Source organism: Arachis duranensis, chromosome 7 (genome assembly GCF_000817695.3).
Source record: "Arachis duranensis cultivar V14167 chromosome 7, aradu.V14167.gnm2.J7QH, whole genome shotgun sequence".
NCBI lineage: Eukaryota > Viridiplantae > Streptophyta > Magnoliopsida > Fabales > Fabaceae > Arachis > Arachis duranensis.
In genome coordinates, this window is record NC_029778.3 from 53,374,025 (window position 1) to 53,396,362 (window position 22,338).

Here is a 22,338-nt window from a genome sequence, read left to right on the forward strand (position 1 = left end):
AGGAGTTTGAAGCTCGTCACAGTCATTCAATCTCGAAATCCTACTCGGAATACCACAGACAAGATTAGACTTTCCGGATTCCCATGAATGCCGCCATCAATTCTAGCTTATACCAAGAAGATTCTGATCAAGGAATCCAAGAGATATGCGCCCGGCCTAAGGTAGAATGGAAGTGGTTGTCAATCACGCGCGTTCATAGGTGAGAATGATGATGAGTGTCACAGATCATCACATTCATCAAGTTGAAGTGCAACGAATATCTTAGAACAGGAATAAATCGAATTGGATAGAAAATAGTAGTAATTGCATTGAAACTTGAGGTACAACAGAGCTCCACACCCTTAATCTATGGTGTGTAGAAACTCCACCGTTGAAAATACATAAGTGATAGGTCCAAGCATGGCCGAATGACCAGCCCCCCAAAACGTGATCAATAGTCTCCTAAGATGAATAATAAAATAAAACTGAGACCAAGATGTGGTCAAAAGACGACTAATACACTAGTAAAAAGTTCTATTTATACTAAACTAGCAACTAGGGTTTACAGAAGTAAGTAATTGATGCATAAATCCACTTCCGGGGCCCACTTGGTGTGTGCTTGGGATGAGCTTGATCTATCCACGAGCTGAGGCTTCTCTTGGAGTTGAACGCCAAGTTGTAACGTGTTTTGGGCGTTCAACTCTGGTTCGTGACGTGTTTCTGGCGTTTGACTCCAGAATGCAGCATGGATATGGCGTTGAGCACCAGTTTATGTCATCTAATCACGAATAAAGTATGGACTATTATATATTTCTAGAAAGCTCTGGATGTCTACTTTGCAACACCGTTGAGAGCGCACCAGTTGAAGTTCTGTAGCTCCAGAAAATTCATTTCGAGTGCAGGGAGGTCAGATTCCAATAGCATCAGCAGTCCTTTGTCAGCCTCCTATCAGAGTTTTGCTCAAGTCCCTCAATTTCAGCTAGAAATTACCTGAAATCACAAAAAACACACAAACTCATAGTAAAGTCCAGAAATGTGAATTTAGCATAAAAACCAATGAAAACATCCCTAAAAGTAACTAGATCATACTAAAAACTACCTAAAAACAATGCCAAAAAGCGTATAAATTATCCGCTCATCACAACACCAAACTTAAATTGTTGCTTGTCCCCAAGCAACTGAAGATAAATTAGGATAAAAAGAAGAGAATATACTATAAATCCAAAAATATCAATGAATATTAATTTTAATTAGATGAGCGGGACTTGTAGCTTTTTGCTTCTGAACAGTTTTGGCATCTCACTTTTTCCTTTGAAGTTTAGAATGATTGGCTTCTCTAGGAGATTAGAACTTCGGATAGTGTTATTGACTTTCCTAGTTAAGTATGTTGATTCTTGAACAAAGCTACTTATGAGTCTTGGCCGTGGCCCTAAGCACTTTGTTTTCCAGTATTACCACCGGATACATAAATGCCACAGACACATGACTGGGTGAATCTTTTCAGATTGTGACTCAGCTTTGCTAAAGTCCCCAGTTAGAGGTGTCCAAAGCTCTTAAGCACACTCTTTTTGCTTTGGATCACGAATTTAACCACTCAGTCTCAAGCTTTTCACTTGGACCTGCATGCCACAAGCACATGGTTAGGGACAGCTTGATTTAGCCGCTTAGGCCTGGATTTTAGTTCCTTGGGTCCTCCTATCCATTGATGCTCAAAGCCTTGGATCCTTTTTACCCTTGCCTTTTGGTTTTAAGGGCTATTGCCTTTTTCTGCTTGCTTTTTATTTTTCTTTCTATTTTTTCGCAAAATATTTTTTTTTGCAAGCTTTGTTCTTCACTACTTTTTCTTGCTTCAAGAATCAAGTTCATGATTTTTTAGATTATCAATAACATTTCTCTTTGTTCATCATTCTTTCAAGAGCCAACAATTTTAACATTCATAAACAACAAGATCAAAAATATGCACTGTTCAAGCATTCATTCAGAAAACAAAAAGTATTGTCACCACATCAATATAATTAAACCAAATTCAAGGATAAATTCGAAACTTATGTACTTCTTGTTCTTTTGATTTAGAAACATTTTTCATTTAAGAAAGGTGAAGGATTCATAGAATTATTCATAGCTTTAAGACATAGTTACTAAATACTAATGATCATGAGGTAGAGACACAAAACATGAACACACATGAAGCATAAAAATCAAAAAACAAAAAAATAAGAGCAAGGAGATTAAGGAATGAGTCCACCTTAGTGAGGGTGGCGTCCTCCTCTTGAAGAACCAATGGTGCTCTTATCCTTTAGTTGCTCCCAATAATTGTGTGGAGGAAAATGTATCCCCTGAGGTATCTCAGGGATCTCTTGATTTGCAGTCAAATGTTCTACCATTGAGCTATAGACCCTTGAGATGAATCTCTTCATCTCCCATGACTCAGAGGTGGAAGCAATAGTCTTCCCTTTTTCTTCTTTTTTTTTTTTGAGGTTTCTCTGGCCTTAGGTACCATCAATGGTTATGGAAAAGCAAAAAGCTATGCTTTTATCACACCAAACTTAGAATGTTGCTCGCCCTTGAGCAAAAGAAGAAAGAATAGATAAGAAAAAGAAGATAAGGAGGAGAAGGAGAGAGATAGATGGATGTGAGAGGTGAAAAATAGAAGGGATGACCGTGAATGGAGAGAAATAGGGTGAGGTAGGTGGGGTTCCTGTGAGGTCCACAAATCCTGAGATGATCCTGTGAGGTCTACAGATCCTGAGGTGTCAAGGATTTACATCCCTGCACCAATTAGGCATGTACAATGCCTTTGCATTCAATTCTGGCGTTTAAACGCCGAAGTGATGCATGTTCTGGGCGTTCAACGCCCATGTGCAGCATGTTTCTGGCGTTGAACGCCAGTTCCATGCTTGTTTCTGGCATTCAGTGCCAGCTCTATGCTCTGTTCTGGCGTTGAACGCCAGCCAGATGCTCCTTACTGGCGTTTAAACGCCAGTAAGTCCTTCCTCTAGGGTGTGATTTTTCTTCTGCTGTTTTTTTTATTCTGTTTTTAATTTTAATATTTTTTCATGACTCCACATGATCATGTACCTAATAAAACATAAAAGAACAATAAAATAAAAAAATAAAATTAGATAAATAAAAATTGGGTTACCTCCCAATAAGCGCTTCTTTAATGTCAATAGCTTGACAGTGAGCTCTTATGGAGCTTCACAGATGTTCAGAGCATTATTGGGACCTCCCAACACCCAACTTAGAGTTTGAATGTGGGGGTTCAACACCAAACTTAGATTTTGGTTATGGCCTCCCAACACCAAACTTAGAGTTTGACTGTGGGAGCTCTGTTTGACTCTGCATTGAGAGAAGCTGTTCATGCTTCCTCTCATTACCAAATAACTTGGCATTTAACTTCATGATGGCCCCTAGATATTGAGTAACTTGCTCTCCAGTCACATCTTCATCCTCTTCAGAGGAAGAATAGTCTTCAGAGCTCATGAATGGCAGAAAGAAATTTAATGGAATTTCTATGGTCTCTATATGACCCTCAGATTCCTTTAGGTCCTCAATAGGAAACTCCTTCTTGTTTGAGAGACGTCCCATGAGGTCTTCCTCCTTGGGATTTACGTCCTCCCCTTCCTTTCTAGGTTCGGCCATGTTGACTATGTCAATGGCCTTGCACTCTCTTTTGGGATTCTCTTCAGTATTGCTTAGGAGAGTACTAGGAGAGGTTTCATTGATTTTCTTACTCAGCTGGCCCACTTGTACCTCCAAATTTCTGATGGAGGACCTTGTTTCATTCATGAAACTTAAAGTGGCCTTAGACAGATCAGAGACTAAATTTGCTAAGTTAGAGGTATTCTGTTCATAATTCTCTGTTTGTTGCTGAGAAGATGATGGATAAGGCTTGATATTGCTGAGCCTATTTCTTCCACCATTATTAAAGCCTTGTTGAGGCTTTTGTTGATCCTTCCATGAGAAATTTGGATGATTTCTCCATGATGAATTATAGGTGTTTCCATAAGGTTCACCCATGTAATTAACCTCTGCCATTGCAGGGTTCTCAGGATCATAAGCTTCTTCAGAAGCTGTCTCTTTAGTACTATTGGATGCATTTTGCCATCCATTCAGACTTTGAGAGATCATGTTGACTTGCTGAGTCAACACTTTGTTCTGAGCCAATATGGCATTCAGAGCATCAATCTCAAGAACTCCCTTCCTCTGAGGCATCCCATTATTCACGAAATTCCTCTCAGAAGTGTACATGAACTGGTTATTTGCAACCATGTCAATAAGTTCTTGAGCTTCTGCAAGCGTTTTCTTTAGGTGAATGGATCCACCTGCAGAATGGTCCAGTGACATCTTAGAGAATTCAGATAGACCATAATAGAATATATCTAGAATGGTCCATTCTGAAAGCATGTCAGAAGGACACCTTTTGGTTAGCTGCTTGTATATTTCCCAAGCTTCATAGAGGGATTCACCATCTTTTTGTTTGAATGTCTGAACATCCAATCTAAGCTTGCTCAGCTTTTGAGGAGGAAAGAATTTAGCCAAGAAGGCCGTGACCAGCTTATCCCATGAGTCCAGGCTATCTTTAGGTTGTGAATCCAACCATGTTCTAGCTCTGTCTCTTACAGCAAAGGGGAAAAGCATGAGCCTGTAGACTTCAGGATCTACTCCATTCGTCTTTATAGTCTCACAGATCTGCAAGAACTCAGTTAAAAACTGATAGGGATCTTCTGATGGAAGTCCATAAAACTTGCAGTTTTGTTGCATTAGAGCAACTAGTTGAGGTTTCAGCTCAAAATTATTTGCTCCAATGGTGGGAATTGAGATGCTTCTTCCATCAAACTTGAAAGTAGGTGTAGTATAATCACCAATCATCCTCCTTGCATTATTGTTGTTAGGTTCGGCTGCCATGTCTTTTTCTTGTTCGAAAATTTCAGTAAGGTTGTCTCTGGATTATTGTAATTTAGCTTCTCTTGGTTTCCTCTTCAGAGTCCTTTCAGGTTCTGGATCAGCTTCAACAAGAATGCCTTTTTCCTTGTTCCTGCTCATATGAAAGAGAAGAAAACAAGAAAAGAAGAGGAATCCTCTATGTCACAGTAAAGAGGTTCCTTATTATTAGTAGAAGAAGAAGGGGATAAAGAAAGGAGAATCCAATCACAAGGGTGAGGATAGAGGCAGTGATTGGAGATGAAGAGAGGTGAAGAGAAGTGTTAGTAAATAAATAAATAAATTGAAGAAGAGAAGAGAGAGAGAATTCGAAAATAATTTTGAAAAAGTAGTTAATGATTTTCGAAAATTAAAGATAAGATATAATTAAAATTAAAATTTAAAACAATTAAAAAGAATTTTTGAAAAAGAAGGAGATATTTTCGAAAATTAGAGATAGAAAAGTAGTTAGGTGGTTTTGAAAAAGATAAGAAACCAACAAAAAGTTAGTTAGTTGATTGAAAGAGATTTGAAAATCATTTTTGAAAAGATAAGAAGATAAGAAGATATTTTGAAATCAAATTTTTGAAAAAGATAAAATTTTGAAAAAGATATGATAAAAAGATAAGATAAGAAGATATGATAAAAAGATAGGATTGAAAAAGACTTAATTTTTTTAAAATTAAAATTAATTATTTAACTAACAAGAAACTAAAAGATAAGATTCTAGAATTTAAAGATTGAACCTTTCTTAACAAGAAAGTAGCAAACTTCAAATTTTTGAATCAAAACATTAATTATTGATTATATTTTCGAAAATAAAGATAAAATTAAGAAAAATATTTTTGAAAAATATTTTCAAATTTTCAAAAATCATAAGATAAAAATGAAAAAGATTTGATTTTTGAAAAAGTTTTGAAAAGATAGGATTTTTAAAATTGAAAATTTGACTTGACTTGTAAGAAACAACTAATTTAAAAATTTTTGACTAAGTCAACTCAAATTTTCAAAAATTATGAGAAGATTAAGGAAAAGATATTTTTTATTTTTGAATTTTTAATTATGAGAGAGAAAAACACAAATATGACCCAAAACATAAAAATTTTGGATCAAAACACAAGATGCATGCAAGAACACTATGAATGTCAAGATGAACACCAAGAACACTTTGAAGATCATGATGAACATCAAGAACATATTTTTGAAAAATTTTTTATGCAAAGAAAACATGCAAGACACGAAACTTAGAATTCTTTAATGCTTGGACTCTAACAAACAAAAAATGCATATGAAAAATAACAAAAGATACAAAACAAGAAAACATCAAGATCAAACAAGAAGACTTACCAAGAACAACTTGAAGATCATGATGAATGGATGAATTTTTGGAAAAATAATGCATAAATTTTTAAAAACATACAATTGACACCAAACTTAAAAATTGACTCAAGACTCAAACAAGAAACACAAAATATTTTTTGTTTTTATGATTTTATGATTTTTTTGTATTTTTATTATTTTTTTTGAAAATCATATGGAAAAAGAAAATAAGAAATTCAAAATCTTTAAGAAGAATTCCAGGAATCTTTTTATGTTAGCCTAAAGCTCCAATTCAGGGGTTGGACAGGGCTTAATAGCCAGCCAGCTTTAGGATGGCATTACATGCATTGTGGTGATTAGTTGAAGGCCAATCCCAAAGTAGTTTGGATATGGCTTTACAGCCAGCTAGGATTCAATATATTACCATGAAACTCTAGAATTCATTCTTGAAAGTTTTGAAGCCATAGAATAATTTAAAAAAAAATTTCGAAAATAATTTTTTTTTTTGGAAAAACGAAAACAAAGAAAAATTTTTGAAAAATTTTTGAAAACTTTTTGAAAAGAAAATTACCTAATCTGAGCAACAAGATGAACCGTCAGTTGTCCATACTCGAACAATCCCCGGCAACGACGTCAAAAACTTGGTGGACGAAATTGTGATCATCAACAATGGCTCCAAAGACTTGGTGCTCTTAAACATGAATTACACTTTGTCATAACTCCGCACTACTAACCAGCAAGTGTACTGGGTCGTCCAAGTAATACTTTACGTGAGTAAGGGTCGATCCCACAGAGATTGTTAGTATGGAGTAATCTATGGTCATCTTGTAGATCTCAGTCAGGCTGATTCAAATGTGATTGGATTAGATAATTAAAAGATAAATAAAATAGGATAGAAATACTTATGTAAATTAATGGTGGGAATTTCGGATAGGTGTATGGAGGTGCTGTATTCCTTCTGAATCTCTGCTTCCCTACTTCTTCCTTCTAGTTTTTCATCATTCCTTTCTATGGCAAGCTGTATGTAGGGCATCACCGTTGTCAATGGCTACATCCTATCCTCTCAGTGAAAAAGGTCCAAATGCTTTGTCACAGCACGGCTAATCATCTGTCGATTCTCAATCAGGTTGGAATAGAATCCAATGATTCTTTTGCGTTTGTCACTAACGCCCAACCTTCAGGAGTTTGAAGCTCGTCACAGTCATTCAATCCCGGAATCCTACTCGGAATACCACAGACAAGATTAGACTTTCCGGATTCCCATGAATGCCGCCATCAATTCTAGCTTATACCACGAAGATTTTGATCAAGGAATCCAAGAGATATGCGCCCGGCCTAAGGTAGAACGGAAGTGGTTGTCAATCACGCGCGTTCATAGGTGAGAATGATGATGAGTGTCACGGATCATCACATTCATCAAGTTGAAGTGCAACGAATATCTTAGAACAGGAATAAATCGAATTGGATAGAAAATAGTAGTAATTGCATTGAAATTTGAGGCACAACAGAGCTCCACACCCTTAATCTATGGTGTGTAGAAACTCCACCGTTGAAAATACATAAGTGATAGGTCCAAGCATGGCCGAATGACCAGTCCCCCAAAACGTGATCAATAGTGTCCTAAGATGAATAATAAAATAAAACTGAGACCAAAGATGTGGTCAAAAGACGACTAATACACTAGTAAAAAGTTCTATTTATACTAAACTAGCTACTAGGGTTTACAGAAGTAAGTAATTGATGCATAAATCCACTTCCGGGGCCCACTTGGTGTGTGCTTGGGCTGAGCTTGATCTATCCACGAGCTGAGGCTTCTCTTGGAGTTGAACGCCAAGTTGTAACGTGTTTTGGGCATTCAACTCTGGTTCGTGACGTGTTTCTGGCGTTTGACTCCAGAATACAGCATGGATATGGCGTTGAGCGCCAGTTTATGTCATCTAATCACGAGTAAAGTATAGACTATTATATATTGCTGGAAAGCTTTGGATGTCTACTTTCCAACACCGTTGAGAGCGCGCCAGTTGGAGTTTTTTAACTCCAGAAAATCCATTTTGAGTGCAGGGAGGTCAGATTCCAACAGCATCAGCAGTCCTTTGTCAGCCTCCTATCAGTGTTTTGCTCAGGTCCCTCAATTTTAGCTAGAAATTACCTGAAATCACAGAAAAATACACAAACTCATAGTAAAGTCCAGAAATATAAATTTAGCATAAAAACCAATGAAAACAGCCCTAAAAGTAACTAGATCATACTAAAAACTAACTAAAAACAATGCCAAAAAGCGTATAAATTATCCGCTCATCAGTCACGCGGCCGCGTGGGTAGAATTGTGCGTTCAGCACCAATCCAGCACCACTCTAGTACAATAATTGGTTGTTCACCCTTTTACGTCAAAATCCAGGGCACGCGGCCGCGTGGGGCACGCGGTCGCGTGGGAGGCCATGATTCCCATATGACGCGGTCGCGTGGGACGATTTGTGCATTGGCACGCCTCCAGCCACACTCCAGCGTGACTCTCTGTTCGTTTTTATTTTCTCCCCTCTCCTATCGACGTGGACGCGTCGCTGATGCGGTCGCGTCGCGTGGCATATTTTTTTATATTTTTTTATGCAATATGCAGAATGCAATGCTTAAGATGAATGATATGCATGATTCCAGGTTAAATAAAATTTCAAAAACAAACAAAACATACTAGAATTAAAACTGAAAAGGGACGATCATACCATGGTGGGTTGTCTCCCACCTAGCACTTTTAGTTAAAGTCCTTAAGTTGGACATTTGGCGAGCTCCTTGTCATGGTGGCTTATGCTTGTACTGATCCAGGAATCTCCACCAATGCTTGGACTTCCAGTAGCCTCCGGGGTCCCAAATCTTGTTTCTGCACCCGTCTTCTTGTTGATCATCATGATTCCATTCAGGTAGCAAACAATCTGAATCCTCAGAGGAGCTGTCAAATAACTTTCTAGACCCATTCAACTGAGCTCTACACCAACCTTTACGCTTAAACTTTGAGCACATAACCATGTTGAACCTTGCAGGACAATACTTACCACTAACCATCTTCCTCTTACTCTTGATGCCACAGAGAACTCTAAGTTGACCATCCGTCTCCAGTAGCCCATATTCATGTAGAATTAGAAAGCTAAGGGATATGAATTTTACCCACTTGAATGTTGTGAAGGATGATGGCAACTTAGGGGGAGGGGTTTCTAACGAACATGCAAGCTCTACTCTTTTGTGTTCTTCTTTGACAACTACCACCTCTTTGCAAGCTTCTTCAATTTCAACCTCTTCCTTTTGGTAGCTTTCTTCCACTTTAATCTTTTCTTCATTACTTACCAAGAGCATGGGTGGTTGTGCTTTTTCTTCTTGAATCTCCATCTCTTGATAAACCTCTTCCAAGTCTTCAACCATGATATGCCTTGGAGGTTGTACACCCTCCTCAACATCAATTTCAAACGTCTTGGAAGGAGGTTCTATAACTTGAGTTTCCCATGGAGGTTCTGCATCTCCTAAGTCTTCAACCACTTCTTCTTCTGCAACTATTATGGCTTCCTCCACTTGTTCCAGTGTAAAGTCATGCTCCTTATTGTCCATTGGAGTATCTAGTGTCTCCTTCATGCTACGTTCTTCATTAGATTCTCCACATAAAGCCATGGGGGTTCCTTGAGTGTCTGAACGTCTGAAAGGTAATTGTTTTATTGCTTGCTCCAATTGATGAAGGGTTGCATGAAATTGATCTATTGTTTCCTGGAAATAATCCCTTGACTCTTGTTCCTCCTTAATGATTACCTTTCCATGACAACTCCCTTCAATTACTCCTTCACCTTCAAGGGTTTCTTCTACCTTCACCTTTAGTGCCTTCTGTAGCTCCTTATGAAGTATGGATTCACGAAGACGATCCTCTCTCTCTCTTGTTCCATATCAATAGCATAATTAGGATCATCTTGCTCTTGGATTGGTAGATGTGGGTGTTCTTCCATGGATGGTGGTGATGGGATGGATGGATCATTATGTGATTGAGATGGAAGTGCATTGGAGCTTGAGGGTCGAATATTGAAGGTATTTGGTGGTCCAATTTGGGCGGCGAGAGCTTGTATAGTAGAATTTAGATCGGCAAATGCTTTTTCCATGGAGGTTTGGGGTGGATAGGAGGGTTCATTTGTTGGGAGAAAGGATTCATGGTAGGAAGGTGGTTCATCTTGATAATGATAAGGAGATGGTGTATATTGAGGTGGTGGTTCTGTGTATAGTTCATTTGGCTTATAAGGTGGTTGGTATGGTGGATACGGGTTAGGGTCATATGGAGGTGAATGGCGAAAAGTGGCTTGTGAGTTTGGTGGTCCAAAGTTATGTTGAGGAGGGGGTTCATAGGTGTATGGTGGTGGTTGTTGATAATCGAAAGATTGCTCACCAAAGCCATTGCCTTGATATGCATCACAGAATGGTTGTTGATAGTCCATTGGAGGTGGTTGTTGCCATGAGGGTTGATCAAATCCTTGTGGCTCTTCCCATCTTTGATACTTCCAACCTTGATGCATGTTCTCATTATAATTTCCTCTTCCTGCAACATAATTGTAACCAGACTCATAGCCAAAGGGGTAAGAGTTCATAGTAATAGGAGAAAATAGAAACAAAAACTAAGAAAAAGAAATTATTTTGAAAAAGATATAATTTTTGAAAAAAAAAGATAAGATAAGATTTTGAAAAAAAATATAATTTTTGAAACCTCGGGTCGTCTTCTCAAGGAATTGCAGGGAGGTATGTTCTTATTATTGGTTATGAAAAAGTGTGTTTTGAGGTTTTGGATTAAGGTAGAAATCCTAAGAAAAGATTGGGGTTATTGAAGTTCAATTCAATTAGAGGAGATAACAATTATCAATTATGCTGTTGAATTGGATAACTCCTGAGTTACTGATTTCTTAACCAAGACCAAAAGTGTGGAAAGCTGAATTGAAATCATAAATCTAAAAACATCTCAATAATGTATAATCCTAGCATGAAAAGTTCATAAGCCAATTGGGCAACATAAATCAAATACCAATAAAAGCATTAAAGTATCTAAAATAACAGATAAATATAAAGTAAAGGAAATATTGAACCTGATGAAGAGTCGAATTAAATCCTAATTTCTAAAAATCCTACCTAAATCCTAAGAGAGAGGAGAGAACCTCTCTCTCTAAAAACTACATCTAAAACTAAAATTATGAATTATGAGAGCATGATTATGAATGGATGCATTCCCCCACTTTATAGCCTCTAATCTGTGTGTTCTGGGCTGAAAACTGGGTCAAAAACAGCCCAGAAATCACTCCCAGTGCTTTCTGGTCCGTACAGGTCGCGGAAGAGTGACGCGGAGGCGTTGTCCACGCGTTAGCGTGGGTTGTGTTCCTGCCAGGTCACGCGGCCGCGTGATCCATGCGTTCGCGTCGTCTGGCGTCAGGGAAGCTATGGCAAATTATATATCGTTGCGAAGCCCCAGATGTTAGCTTTCCAACGCAACTGGAACCATTTCATTTGGACTTCTATAGCTCAAGTTATGATCGTTTGAGTGCAAAGAGGTCAAGCTGGACAACTTAGCAATTTCTTCAACTTCTTGTATTCCTTCCACTTTTGCATGCTTCCTTTCCATCCTCTGAGCCATTCATGCCCTGTAATCCCTGAAATCACTTAACACACATATCAAGGCATCTACTGGTAATAAAAGAGGATTAATATTAACAAATGTAAGACCAAAGAAGCATGTTTTCAATCATAGCACAAAATCCGGAAGGAAAACGTAAACTCATGCAAATAGTATGAATAAGTGGGTAAAGAGTTGATAAAAACCACTCAATTGAGCATAAGATAAACCATAATATAGTGGTTTATCAGTCACTAGCCTAAATTTTCATAATACATTATATTTTAGATACGAGAAATCGAAATCATACCTTGGTTGATTCTCCAATCAACCCGAAACACTTCCAATTCACCTTTTCCTCAAACTTTCAAGACTTCAACGCCTCCCAAATAGATTTTTCAGCACAAATTCCACTCCAATCTTCCAAGACCTTAATTAAGCTCCAAACCATACACACAGATATAAACTAAATACCTAATCACATATACTCAATGAATTCACTATGGGTTGAGGATTCTTACCGTACGTTCCTTAAACAAACCAACTCTCGCTAGTTCACCAAGTTAGATTGACCGTAGAACATCAAATTAATCAAAATCTCAACCTCCAAGTCTTAGAATTTCAAAAATTAAGGGAAGCAAAACTTAAAGTGAGATGGAGAGTTCCTCACCTTATAAAGCATTGGGCTTTGTAGAGCATGCAGGTCGCGTGGTCACAAACAGTGCGGCGATTGGAGCTCAGAGCGAAAAGTTATGTTGGATTGAAAATTAAACTAAGGGTTTGTTTCTTCTTTCTCGACCCTTCAATATTTCCCAGCGTGTTTAGCTCATGGGAAGGGAAGAAGAGCTGAGCTCTTTTGTTTTAATGAAGCTTGGGTTGGTCCTTGGACCTAATACAGGTCCGGTTTGCCTGGTTCGGCTCGTTCGGTCTAATCTCAGGCCAAAGTCTTTAAAATTAGCGTCAAAATTCCTGTTTTAATTAGTCCTATCACATTAAACTAAAAAAATTAATTTTTTAATTTTCTAGAATAAATATTAATTTATGAGTTAATTATTTATTAATTATTTGGTTTTACAGTACTAGTGTGCCACCTTTGGAGGATTGCTTTGATGGTGATGTTAATTATGCAATCCATGGTGAATCTCTTGTTGTTAGACGTGCTTTGAATTTACAGGTGAAAGAAAATTGTTTAGAGCAACATCAAAAAATTTTTCACATTAGATGCTTGGTGGGTGGAAACATGTGTAATTTGATTATTGATGCAGGGAGTTGGACAAACATAGCTAGTACACTTATGGTGGAGAAATTGGATTTGACATGTGTTCGACATCCTAAATCATATATGTTGTAGTAGTTGAATGAAAGTGGTGAGATCAAAGTTGATAAGCAGGTGACAATTGCATTTTCTGTTGAAAATTATGTTGATGAGGAGTGTTTCGAAAAGAAAAATTATATGTCAATCTTAAAAAGTATACATTTTGTATTGATAAAGTTGTATTTCTTGTCTCTCTGTAAGTGCGAGTATAATTGAGGTTGATGAGAAAAAGGTGAAGGCTATTCGTGAATGACCAATGCCTAAGAATGCTTCTGAGGTAAGAAATTTTCATGGTTTAGCTGGATTTTACAGAAAATTTACAAAAAAAAATTCTACTATTGATGCACCTCTCACAGAGGCTATCAAAAAAGTTGTTGGGTTTAAATGGAAAAAGGAACAAGAAATTGCATTTCATACCCTAAAAGATTGTTTGTGTTTTTTCTCTATTCTTGTTTTACCTAACTTTGATAAAATCTTTGAGATCGAATGTGATGCTTCTGGGATTGGTATAAGTGCTGTTTTGATGCAGAAAAAACGAACCATTATCTTTTTCAGTGAAAAGTTGAATTTAGCTTAGTGCAAATATTCAACTTATGACAAAGAATCATATGCTTTGGTTCGAATTTTGGAGGTTTGGCAACACTACCTCTTACCTAAGGATGTATGATTCACACATATCATGATTTTTTGAAGCACCTAAAAGGACAAAGTAAGCTTGATAAAAGACCTGCTAAATGGGTGAAATTCATTGAGACTTTTCATATGTGATTGCCTTTAAACAAGGTAAAGAGAATGTAGTTGTTGATGCTTCATCTAGGAGGTATGATTTGATTATTACATTTATTTTTAAGTTGTTCGAATTTGAGATTTTAAAGGATTTGTATAAAACTGATTTTGAACTTTTTGCTATTTATGCCTCTTGTAAACATAGTGCATTTAACAAATTTTATATATATGGAGGTTTTCTGTTTCGTGGAAATAGATTTTGTGTGCCTGCTTGTTCTATTAGGGACTTGTTCTGGAATCACTTAATAGGAGTTTGATCGGTTATTTTGGTGTGCATAAGACATTCGATGTATTATCTGAATATTTTTACTAGCCACATATGTGTAGAGATGTTGAAAAATTTTGCACAAAGTATATTGCATGTAAACAAGCTAAATCTAAGTCTTTACCACATGGTTTGTATACTTCTTTACATGTTTCTGTAGGGTTGATATTTTTATAGATTTTATTCTTGGTTTGCCTCGAACAAAGAAAGGTAGAGATAGTATTATTGTTGTGGTAAACTGGTTTAGTAAAATGATCCATTTCATTACATGCCATAAAATTGATGATGCAACAAACATTGCTGATCTATTTTTTAGCGAGGTTATGCGCTTGCATGGTGTTCCAAACTATTAGTTCTTATCGTGACATAAAATTTTTAGTTATTTTTAGAAAATGTTATGGGATAAATTGGGCATAAAATTATCATCAAGGATCTTATTATGTCTTGTTGTTGGTAAGAATATGAAAACTTGAAAAAATCGTTTACCTTTTATTGACTTTTCTTATAATAGAACAATTTACTCTTCTACAGACTTTTCTCCTTTTAAACTTGTGTATGGTTTTAATCTTTTAATTGTTTTGGACTTATTACCTTTGCTTTTGAATGATCTTGTTAGCTTGGATGGAGAAGGTAAAGCTAAAAAGGTTAAAGCAATGCACTTGAAAATACGTGAATTGATTGAAAAGAAAAAGTAGGTTGATAGCTCAAAAGGTGAATAAAGATCAAAGACAACTTGTCTTTGAACCTGGTGACAGAGTATGGGTTCATTTGAGAAAGGACAGGGTTCCTACTAAAAAAATCCAAATTAGACCTAGGAGTGATGGTCCATTTTAGGTGCTCGAAAGGATCAATAAAAATGCTTAGAAGATTGATCTTCCAGGTGAATATAATGTGTCAACTATTTTTAATGTCTTTAACATATCTCCTTTTAATTTAAATGCAGATTCGAGGGCGAATCTTTTCAAAAGAGAGGGAATGATACGACTTCTGCGGAATAAACTGAGAACTATCATATGTCAATTGGTCCAATTACAAAAGCAATAATAAAGAGAATAAAAGAAGGTTTTGCAAATATGGCTAAATCATTTGTTCAGATGATGCATCAAGAATTAGGCAAAATAATGGTTAACGATTATAGAATGCCAAACGTCTTACTATCTAAAAGTTGCATTGAAAATTCTCGTTAGTCAAATTTAAACAAATATGCATCACTTTCTTAATATTTATTTTAAAATTTATTTTTATGTTTATGTTTATTTTGTTTGTTTTAGACCCAATTATGATTTGACTCATTTTTATTTTAGTGAATTTATGAGTTAAGGCTTTTAACTTAAGAAATATAAAAACTTTTAAAATATGTGTGAACAAGAAAGGTAAAGTGATTTCCTTTAACTATTACATCAGAAAATCAAATTGAAGTAGAAGAGTTTTTTTTTATATTTTGTGTTTTATCTTGGATTCCATTCATCGTATTCACTCGCACACCCAACATTTTTTAAGAGTAATTCTTATCCACCAAGATTCAGACCCAGACACTTTATATCTATCTTCTTTTGAATACACCGAATCTTTGTTAAATTTAAACATAATTTCCAGAGTCTTCCCCTTTCAGAGATAGCATTTTCCTCAGGATAACTACTCAGGTAGAAATCACCCATGGATAAAATCCTTTAATGATTCACGAGTGGTCATGATGACGGTGACGAATATCAAATATGAAATGCATAAACGGATGAAACGTGCACGGAACACTTTGTCACAAGTAACATCAGTTAATTACTTGATTTAATTTTCAACATTCTATGAATAAGGACCAGAATATTCGAATTGGTTTCCCCATCCTAGTGAACTACAGAATCAATCAAACAATTAATTCAATGTGCTATGAAAACAAGGCTATCCTGGAACTGTTGTTTCATTAAAGTAACCAGCTTAGTCAAAATCAAAATAATTGGTATTGCCTAACAATCAGCCAAGACAATAATTGCCCAACAGCAGGGGCTAAAAACATGCATTACAAATCAGCAGAGCCACTTACAAGAAGATATCAGTTGGATATATGTGAATTTATATCCATGAAATAAACAAATCGACCTGTACAATACGGAAAGACCCTTGGTCTCAAAGTACTAGTATTTCTTTTACGTTTGTATATTGATCTTATACTTCTGTGTCTCTTCTTTTCACAGTAATTTCAGCCTTCAATCAAGTTGAGATCACAGACCAGAAGTGCATACAGATGCCATAGAATAAATCTTGCCCCTACCATCAGTCTTTTGAGGTCGCTGAGAAGGTCAATATTGAATCCTGTCATAGAAACGGCGGAAAACATTTGATAAGCACAAAAGAATTAATGAGGATTCTAGCATAGTCTACAAGTCGCATGTACTGAAATGCTGAAGTAAAATTTCTGTTGCAAAAACACCATATGCAATGAAATCTGAAAGCCCAATAATCGGACTACACAACAGAAAAACAGTTTGCTCTCTGTTAATATAAGGCATCAGATAATTTTAACTTTGAAGTACGCTACTTATAAACTGGCGCCAGCACAAAATAAAAATTAAATGTTGGTAACTAACCTTCCAACTTCCAAGATGTAAATTACTGCTTGCTAGATTTTGCCCAAAAGAATCCCTTCTTTTTTGTAGGGTGGTTATCTAACATGGATCTAGAACCCTTTGATCCAAGTGAAAAGTGTCGCCTCAGAAATGGTTTCCCAAACGAGCTTCTCCCACTGGAACTAGATTCCATCCTTGGAGCTTTCCCTTTAAGTCCTCTGCCTTTAAAGTGATCATACACAATTGACTCATCATCAATATCACTGTCCACAACCCGATTCCTTGATTTCTTGTTTCTAGCCTTTAAATCCATTTCAGCTTTTAAAGCTTTTTCGGACAGCTTCATAGTTTGTTTCTCACCAAAAGTACAGACTGGACAACCAGGATCATACTTGTTTACTTCAGGTGTCAAACTCTCCAAACATTCAGCATGATAGACATGTCCGCAGGTAAGAACAGCAACTACAGACAGGTCATTATTTGCAATTATCTTTTGGGTGCTCCAAGAAGACTTCTCAGTTAAAAGCCTCGAGCAAACACCACATGTTTGCAAATCAACTGGTGAAGTTGAAAACTGACTACTGGAATTGAGCAACCTTTCACGATTAAATCCAAAGGACTCGCTGTCAAATGACCATCTTTCTTTGTGGGGAGTCCCCATAAGCTCAGAATAGCCAGGTATAGACCAACCATCTGAAGATCCACCATGTGAGCCCATCCCTGATTCATTGCTCCATGAAGGATGATGCAATGGCCTTTCTTCAGACACAGAAAAGCTGCTTGGTGACTTAAATGCTGGGATTCTGCTATCAGAGACTTGCCGAAACAGTTGGTGTCCTGTTGAATGGCCAGGCCACCTTAATGGAGTTGTACCTGAAGGAGGTATATTACTTTGGGAGGATATAGGAGACGCCGACAATGAAGTTGACGGTAATGATGGTTTTGTGGGAGATGGGCATGATACTATTGATGATTCTGCCAAACCCTTCACCTAGAAAATGATCCATAATCAAGGGGATAGTTTTGTTATCTCGGAAAAATACATAAAAAAAATATTTTAAAAAAGGGATAGTTTTGTTATGCAAACGTAGAGGAGGGAGGGAGGGAGTAAACTTCACCGTTATGATCTCACCTGATCCACACTCACATCAATGGAAACATCCCTTGAAATTGATTGATCTGCAAATGAACATGAACACTTATGTTAGATATTATAAAATAACTATCTAGTTGGGACTCCAGGGAATAGTCTAACCAGTGAATAAACTAAGACATCATGACACGCTACTTATTTCTAAGAGTAGGGCCAATTCTTGCATGGGCTGGGGGTGGAGCATACATGGATTGAGGCCACTGTGCCTTTACAGAGGACTACCCTTATAAGTAACTATAGTTGCTGTTCCTTTTCATTCCCTTAGGGTTTGATGGCTTCTAAGCAAGAAACAAATGTGTCTAAAACACTCCCAAGTTTGGAAATTTAATGCAACAGCATCACATATAGCAAGGTATAGCATGGAGAAATGAATGCAAAACACAATCCTAAAGCGTCCAATTTGAGTAGGTCCATGGAGTGAACTTAGTGGAGGTTACCTGAAGTAGAATTTCTGGGTTGTGCAGCAGTTCCTTCGGATACAAAGGATTTTTGGCATCTATTTCTTTGATGAATCTGCAATGGACTTCCATCCTCTGATACGTAAGCTGATCCATTTTTATGCTCTGAACCATCGTTCCTGCTAACCCCATCAGAAAACCAATTGATAGAAGTATCTTCACCAGCCACACGCCCCCGATGATCCCAGCGAAAGCTCCACGTTGGGGAGCACCGAACATTGCGATGCAAAATATCACTGGTTGATCCGCTTTGAATAGTTTTATCTCTTGAAGCAACGCAACAAGCAGCACCCATAGTAGAACAAATTAAATAACCGCCTTTTTATCTTACACAACCACCAACTGCATCCCTGAACACAAGATTACATTAATTTCACCCGCGAATAGCGCAGTTCATTGCAATTATTGCTCATATATGACAGCCAAACGTATAATTCTCAACAATTAATCATTTTCATAGAAAAGTTAGTCTTGCATAATATAATTTCATAGGCAAAAGGTAATAGTTTCTAATTTCTTCATATAATAATTTTGCCCCAAATTCGAAAGCGATCTATCTAAATAGAACACAACAGGAATTAAACACACAGGATTTTGATACAGACATACAGTAGAGTCGAGCCTTGAAGAGGAAAAAAAGAAAAAGAGAGACAGAAGCGTATATGTTATTGTGATAAATAAATAATTGTTGAAATCAGTGTGAAGACAAGGAAGAAAAGAGAAAAGGAAGTGAATGAAACGAAGAAAAGGCAACACATCTGCGGAAAGAAATATGTAGAGGTGTGCGGAGAAGTGGAATAGGGATCCGAAATCAGTGATGAGAGAAAGGAATCAAGAGAAGGAGTGAAGAGCTGCAAAGTGTGTGTTGATAGCAATAATAATTAATTGAAATAAGGAAGCAAGTAATTTAGAAATTGTGTTGATAGAAAAGGCGAAGGGATACAAAGGAAGAACGTACCTTTAACAAAAGCAGGTGCCACGGGAGCAGCAGCTGAAAGTTGAGGCTGAGAGAGAAAGAGAGAGAGAGAAGAAGAAGAAGAAGAAGAAGTAGAAGAAGGGGGTGATGTGTTGGTGAGACGGCGTTAGTATGAGTCAGTGAGTGGGGGCACTTGTCATGGTTACGGGGGTTAACTTTGTCATTGTGCTTTCTCCTCCGAATTTATGCCACCTCACCCTCACCCTCACCCCTCACCTTTATGCCTTTTACAATTGTTTTTTGTTCTCTCTTCCCCCCCAAAACTCAATTTTCAGCCCTTCATTCTCCACAACTTTTCTTTTATTTTATTTAAAACGCAATAACGAAACAATAAAATTTATATGAACACACATGTTTTGTAAATTATTCATGAATTCAGATATCAATATAAATCTCTCATGTTTATTTTAACAAGATAAAAAAAATCATAAATAAAGATCATAATCACATATGTATATTTACTAGTATAATATCCTATTATGCATGAAGTGTATAGATAACCATTAACTATTTATTGGACATTTAACGTAACGATTATTGTCCATATTTACAATTTTATATTCGTAACTCTATAACATATTTTCTCTAGGCCAATTCTCTCCTGCCTTTAATTTTGGTGTCGAAATTACCGAAGTTATTTTTTTAGTAAATTTTAAATATTAAAAAATTATTTATTTTTATATTTTTTAATTTAAATATTAATTTTTGTTTCTTTTTAGTAAGTTAGACAAGTGTATATAAACACTATAGCATACATTTTTTCTCTATTTCAGCATAGGTGTTACATGTACATTGATATATTTTTAGTAAAAATAAAAACATGATTATAATTTTCACTAAAAAATTACGCTTTACATACACTCCAAGAAGAGCTTTCCTAGGCTTCTAGCAACACACCTATGCTCGATCTGCAAATAGAATCGGAAGCTCTATTATATTTCATCGATCACTAAATTAATATTATTCTGATGCTAATGATGTTTTCTACTTCTTTTCTTTCCTTCGGAACCATATGTTTTGACTACTTTAGCATCTTTAATAAACATATAGATTACAATTAGAAGTTTATTGCATAATAATTAGTAGATGTAACATTTTTTATCGATAAATGTTAGAATATTTATGGAGTGGAATTTAGGGCTAAAAAGTTTAGATATAAAAGTAGAGTGAGTATTATATTTTAACATGATAATTTTTGGTATAAAAATGTGAAAATTTAGTGAGGCATAAGGTTAGCAGCTAGCCCACTGTCTTAGCTTATGCAGTACTCGGAGTGGGGTGTACGCATTCCATGCTTTTCATTTTTATTTTTTTCTTTTACATAATTTATTAATTTTTATGAGTTTTTTTATGCTGCTTTTCATATTAAACAAGGAGTTTTTTTAGTAGAAAAAGTATCTTCTAAATTTTAAAAAATTAGATAATAAACAAAAATAATAAAAAAAATAGAAGAATCGGTTCACAAATATTATTATGGTCTATCTTATTATTATGACCTCTCGTATAATCTCTGCCCCCGAATCTTCTTACTGTTATTTATTATTATTATTGCTAGATGTCACCTTTATTATTATTTTTGTTATTATTATTACGTTTATTATTATTATTATCAGCTAGTTATAGTTGATGGTGGGAAAAGAATAGAGAATCAGCATTCAGCCGTTTGAAGCTTCGTCTCTAGCTGGTCGTAACAGAATCAAATCGACTAAAGACATCAACGAAGAATATTGTTGACTTCTCTAATAATAATAATTATTATTATTATTATTATTAGATATCACCTTCATTATTATTATTATTATTACACAAAATTTTAATTTAATTTTTTAGAAAAATATGATTGGGTCTTTTTACTATTACTACTATTACTACTACTAGTTACTACTACTACGATTATTATTATTATTATTATTAGATGTCACCCTCATTATTATTTTTGTTATTGCATGAGTCATATTAGATAGTGAATAGTAATTGAGTCTGAATTATTTGTTTGTGTGGGTGTGTGAAATATGGAGCTAATGTTTAGTATTGGGGATGTCTAATCCACTTGATAAAAAAAAATTAATTTCATTTTAGAAGATAAAATATAATTTTTTATTATTTATTTCATAGGTAGTACTAAGAGAAAATATGAGAGAAAAATTATTTAAAAGTAAGAGATCATACTTTTTTTTCAAAAGTGAAAATTCAAAATTTCTAAATTCATTTAATTTTAGGTCAAAATTAGTATTTCTAACAAGTTCAGTATACATACAATTTAAGTCATTTATTTAAACGGAAAAGCTCTGCATACAAGCCATTAGGGCTTGGATGCTTTACAAGTTTATTAAACAATAAAATCAAAATATGTGCTGCTCCACGTACGTTGATTACACGCGCTATATAACATCCCGCGTATATCTAACTTCCAAATTTAAAATATTTGTTTCCTTCTTCGTTTTCGTTATTTTGAGATTTGGTTCTTCTTCTTCTCGCGCGTCTTCCCTCATTCTTCTCCATCGATCTTTTCCTCTCCTTTTCTCACTGGTATGTTCTTCGTTTACGTTACCTTTTTCTCTCTCTGCAACTCGAGCTTCGTTTTATCTTTTGATTTGTTGTTTTCTGAAATCAAAGTTTGAACTCGTTTTGAAGATAATGGATCATTCAACCTCAGATTGTCAGCTGAATCCAGGCGAAGTGGATTATGAATTTGAATCTAACGAAGTTCCTGAGGTTTGATTTACATAGGATTAGTATGAATTTTCTTTCAGTAATTTGTATAGCATTGTGTAGTTTAAAAATTGCTGAACATTGACTGTGAAAGTAACACGTTAACATGAATCTGTCGATTCAATATATTAGTTGTGATTAATTACCTGGAATTTATAGCAGACGCTCGGGTGTAGATCAATTCTTCTTTGGGTGTATTTTAGCTAGAAGTGTGGGTGTATCTACACTTTACTGGTTTTTTGTTATTTTTAATTGAGTTGTTGTTGTTCA

At 35.8% G+C, this 22,338-nt stretch overlaps 1 protein-coding gene across 2 annotated transcripts; it reads right to left on the reverse strand.

Annotated features, from left to right (window-relative positions):
• Positions 1 to 16,105: 16,105 nt before the first annotated feature.
• On the reverse strand, positions 16,106 to 19,521 carry LOC107459056 (uncharacterized). 2 transcript variants are annotated; one of them, XM_016077269.3, is made up of 5 exons: positions 19,339 to 19,521; positions 18,360 to 18,722; positions 17,902 to 17,948; positions 16,791 to 17,760; positions 16,106 to 16,515 (listed from the first exon to the last, which is right to left on the reverse strand). In XM_016077269.3, the coding sequence occupies exons 2-4, from the start codon at positions 18,673 to 18,675 to the stop codon at positions 16,813 to 16,815; spliced, it is 1,311 nt and encodes a 436-aa protein (XP_015932755.1). In that variant the 5' UTR covers positions 18,676 to 18,722; positions 19,339 to 19,521; the 3' UTR covers positions 16,106 to 16,515; positions 16,791 to 16,812. The 2 variants fall into 2 exon arrangements, with proteins under 2 accessions (XP_015932755.1, XP_015932754.1); XM_016077268.3 differs by having other exon boundaries at positions 18,360 to 18,730.
• Positions 19,522 to 22,338: the final 2,817 nt, after the last annotated feature.

What these genes read in the sequence shown, in the direction of transcription:
- LOC107459056 (XM_016077269.3), bottom strand. Translation starts at nt 18,675, where the DNA reads ATGGGTGCTGCTTGTTGCGTTGCTTCAAGAGATAAAACTATTCAAAGC. An exon ending in ACCCAGAAATTCTACTTCAG is followed by an intron (nt 17,949 to 18,359) that starts GTAACCTCCACT and finishes GTTCATTTGCAG; the next exon opens with ATCAATCAATTTCAAGGGAT. An exon ending in TTGATGTGAGTGTGGATCAG is followed by an intron (nt 17,761 to 17,901) that starts GTGAGATCATAA and finishes ATCATTTTCTAG; the next exon opens with GTGAAGGGTTTGGCAGAATC.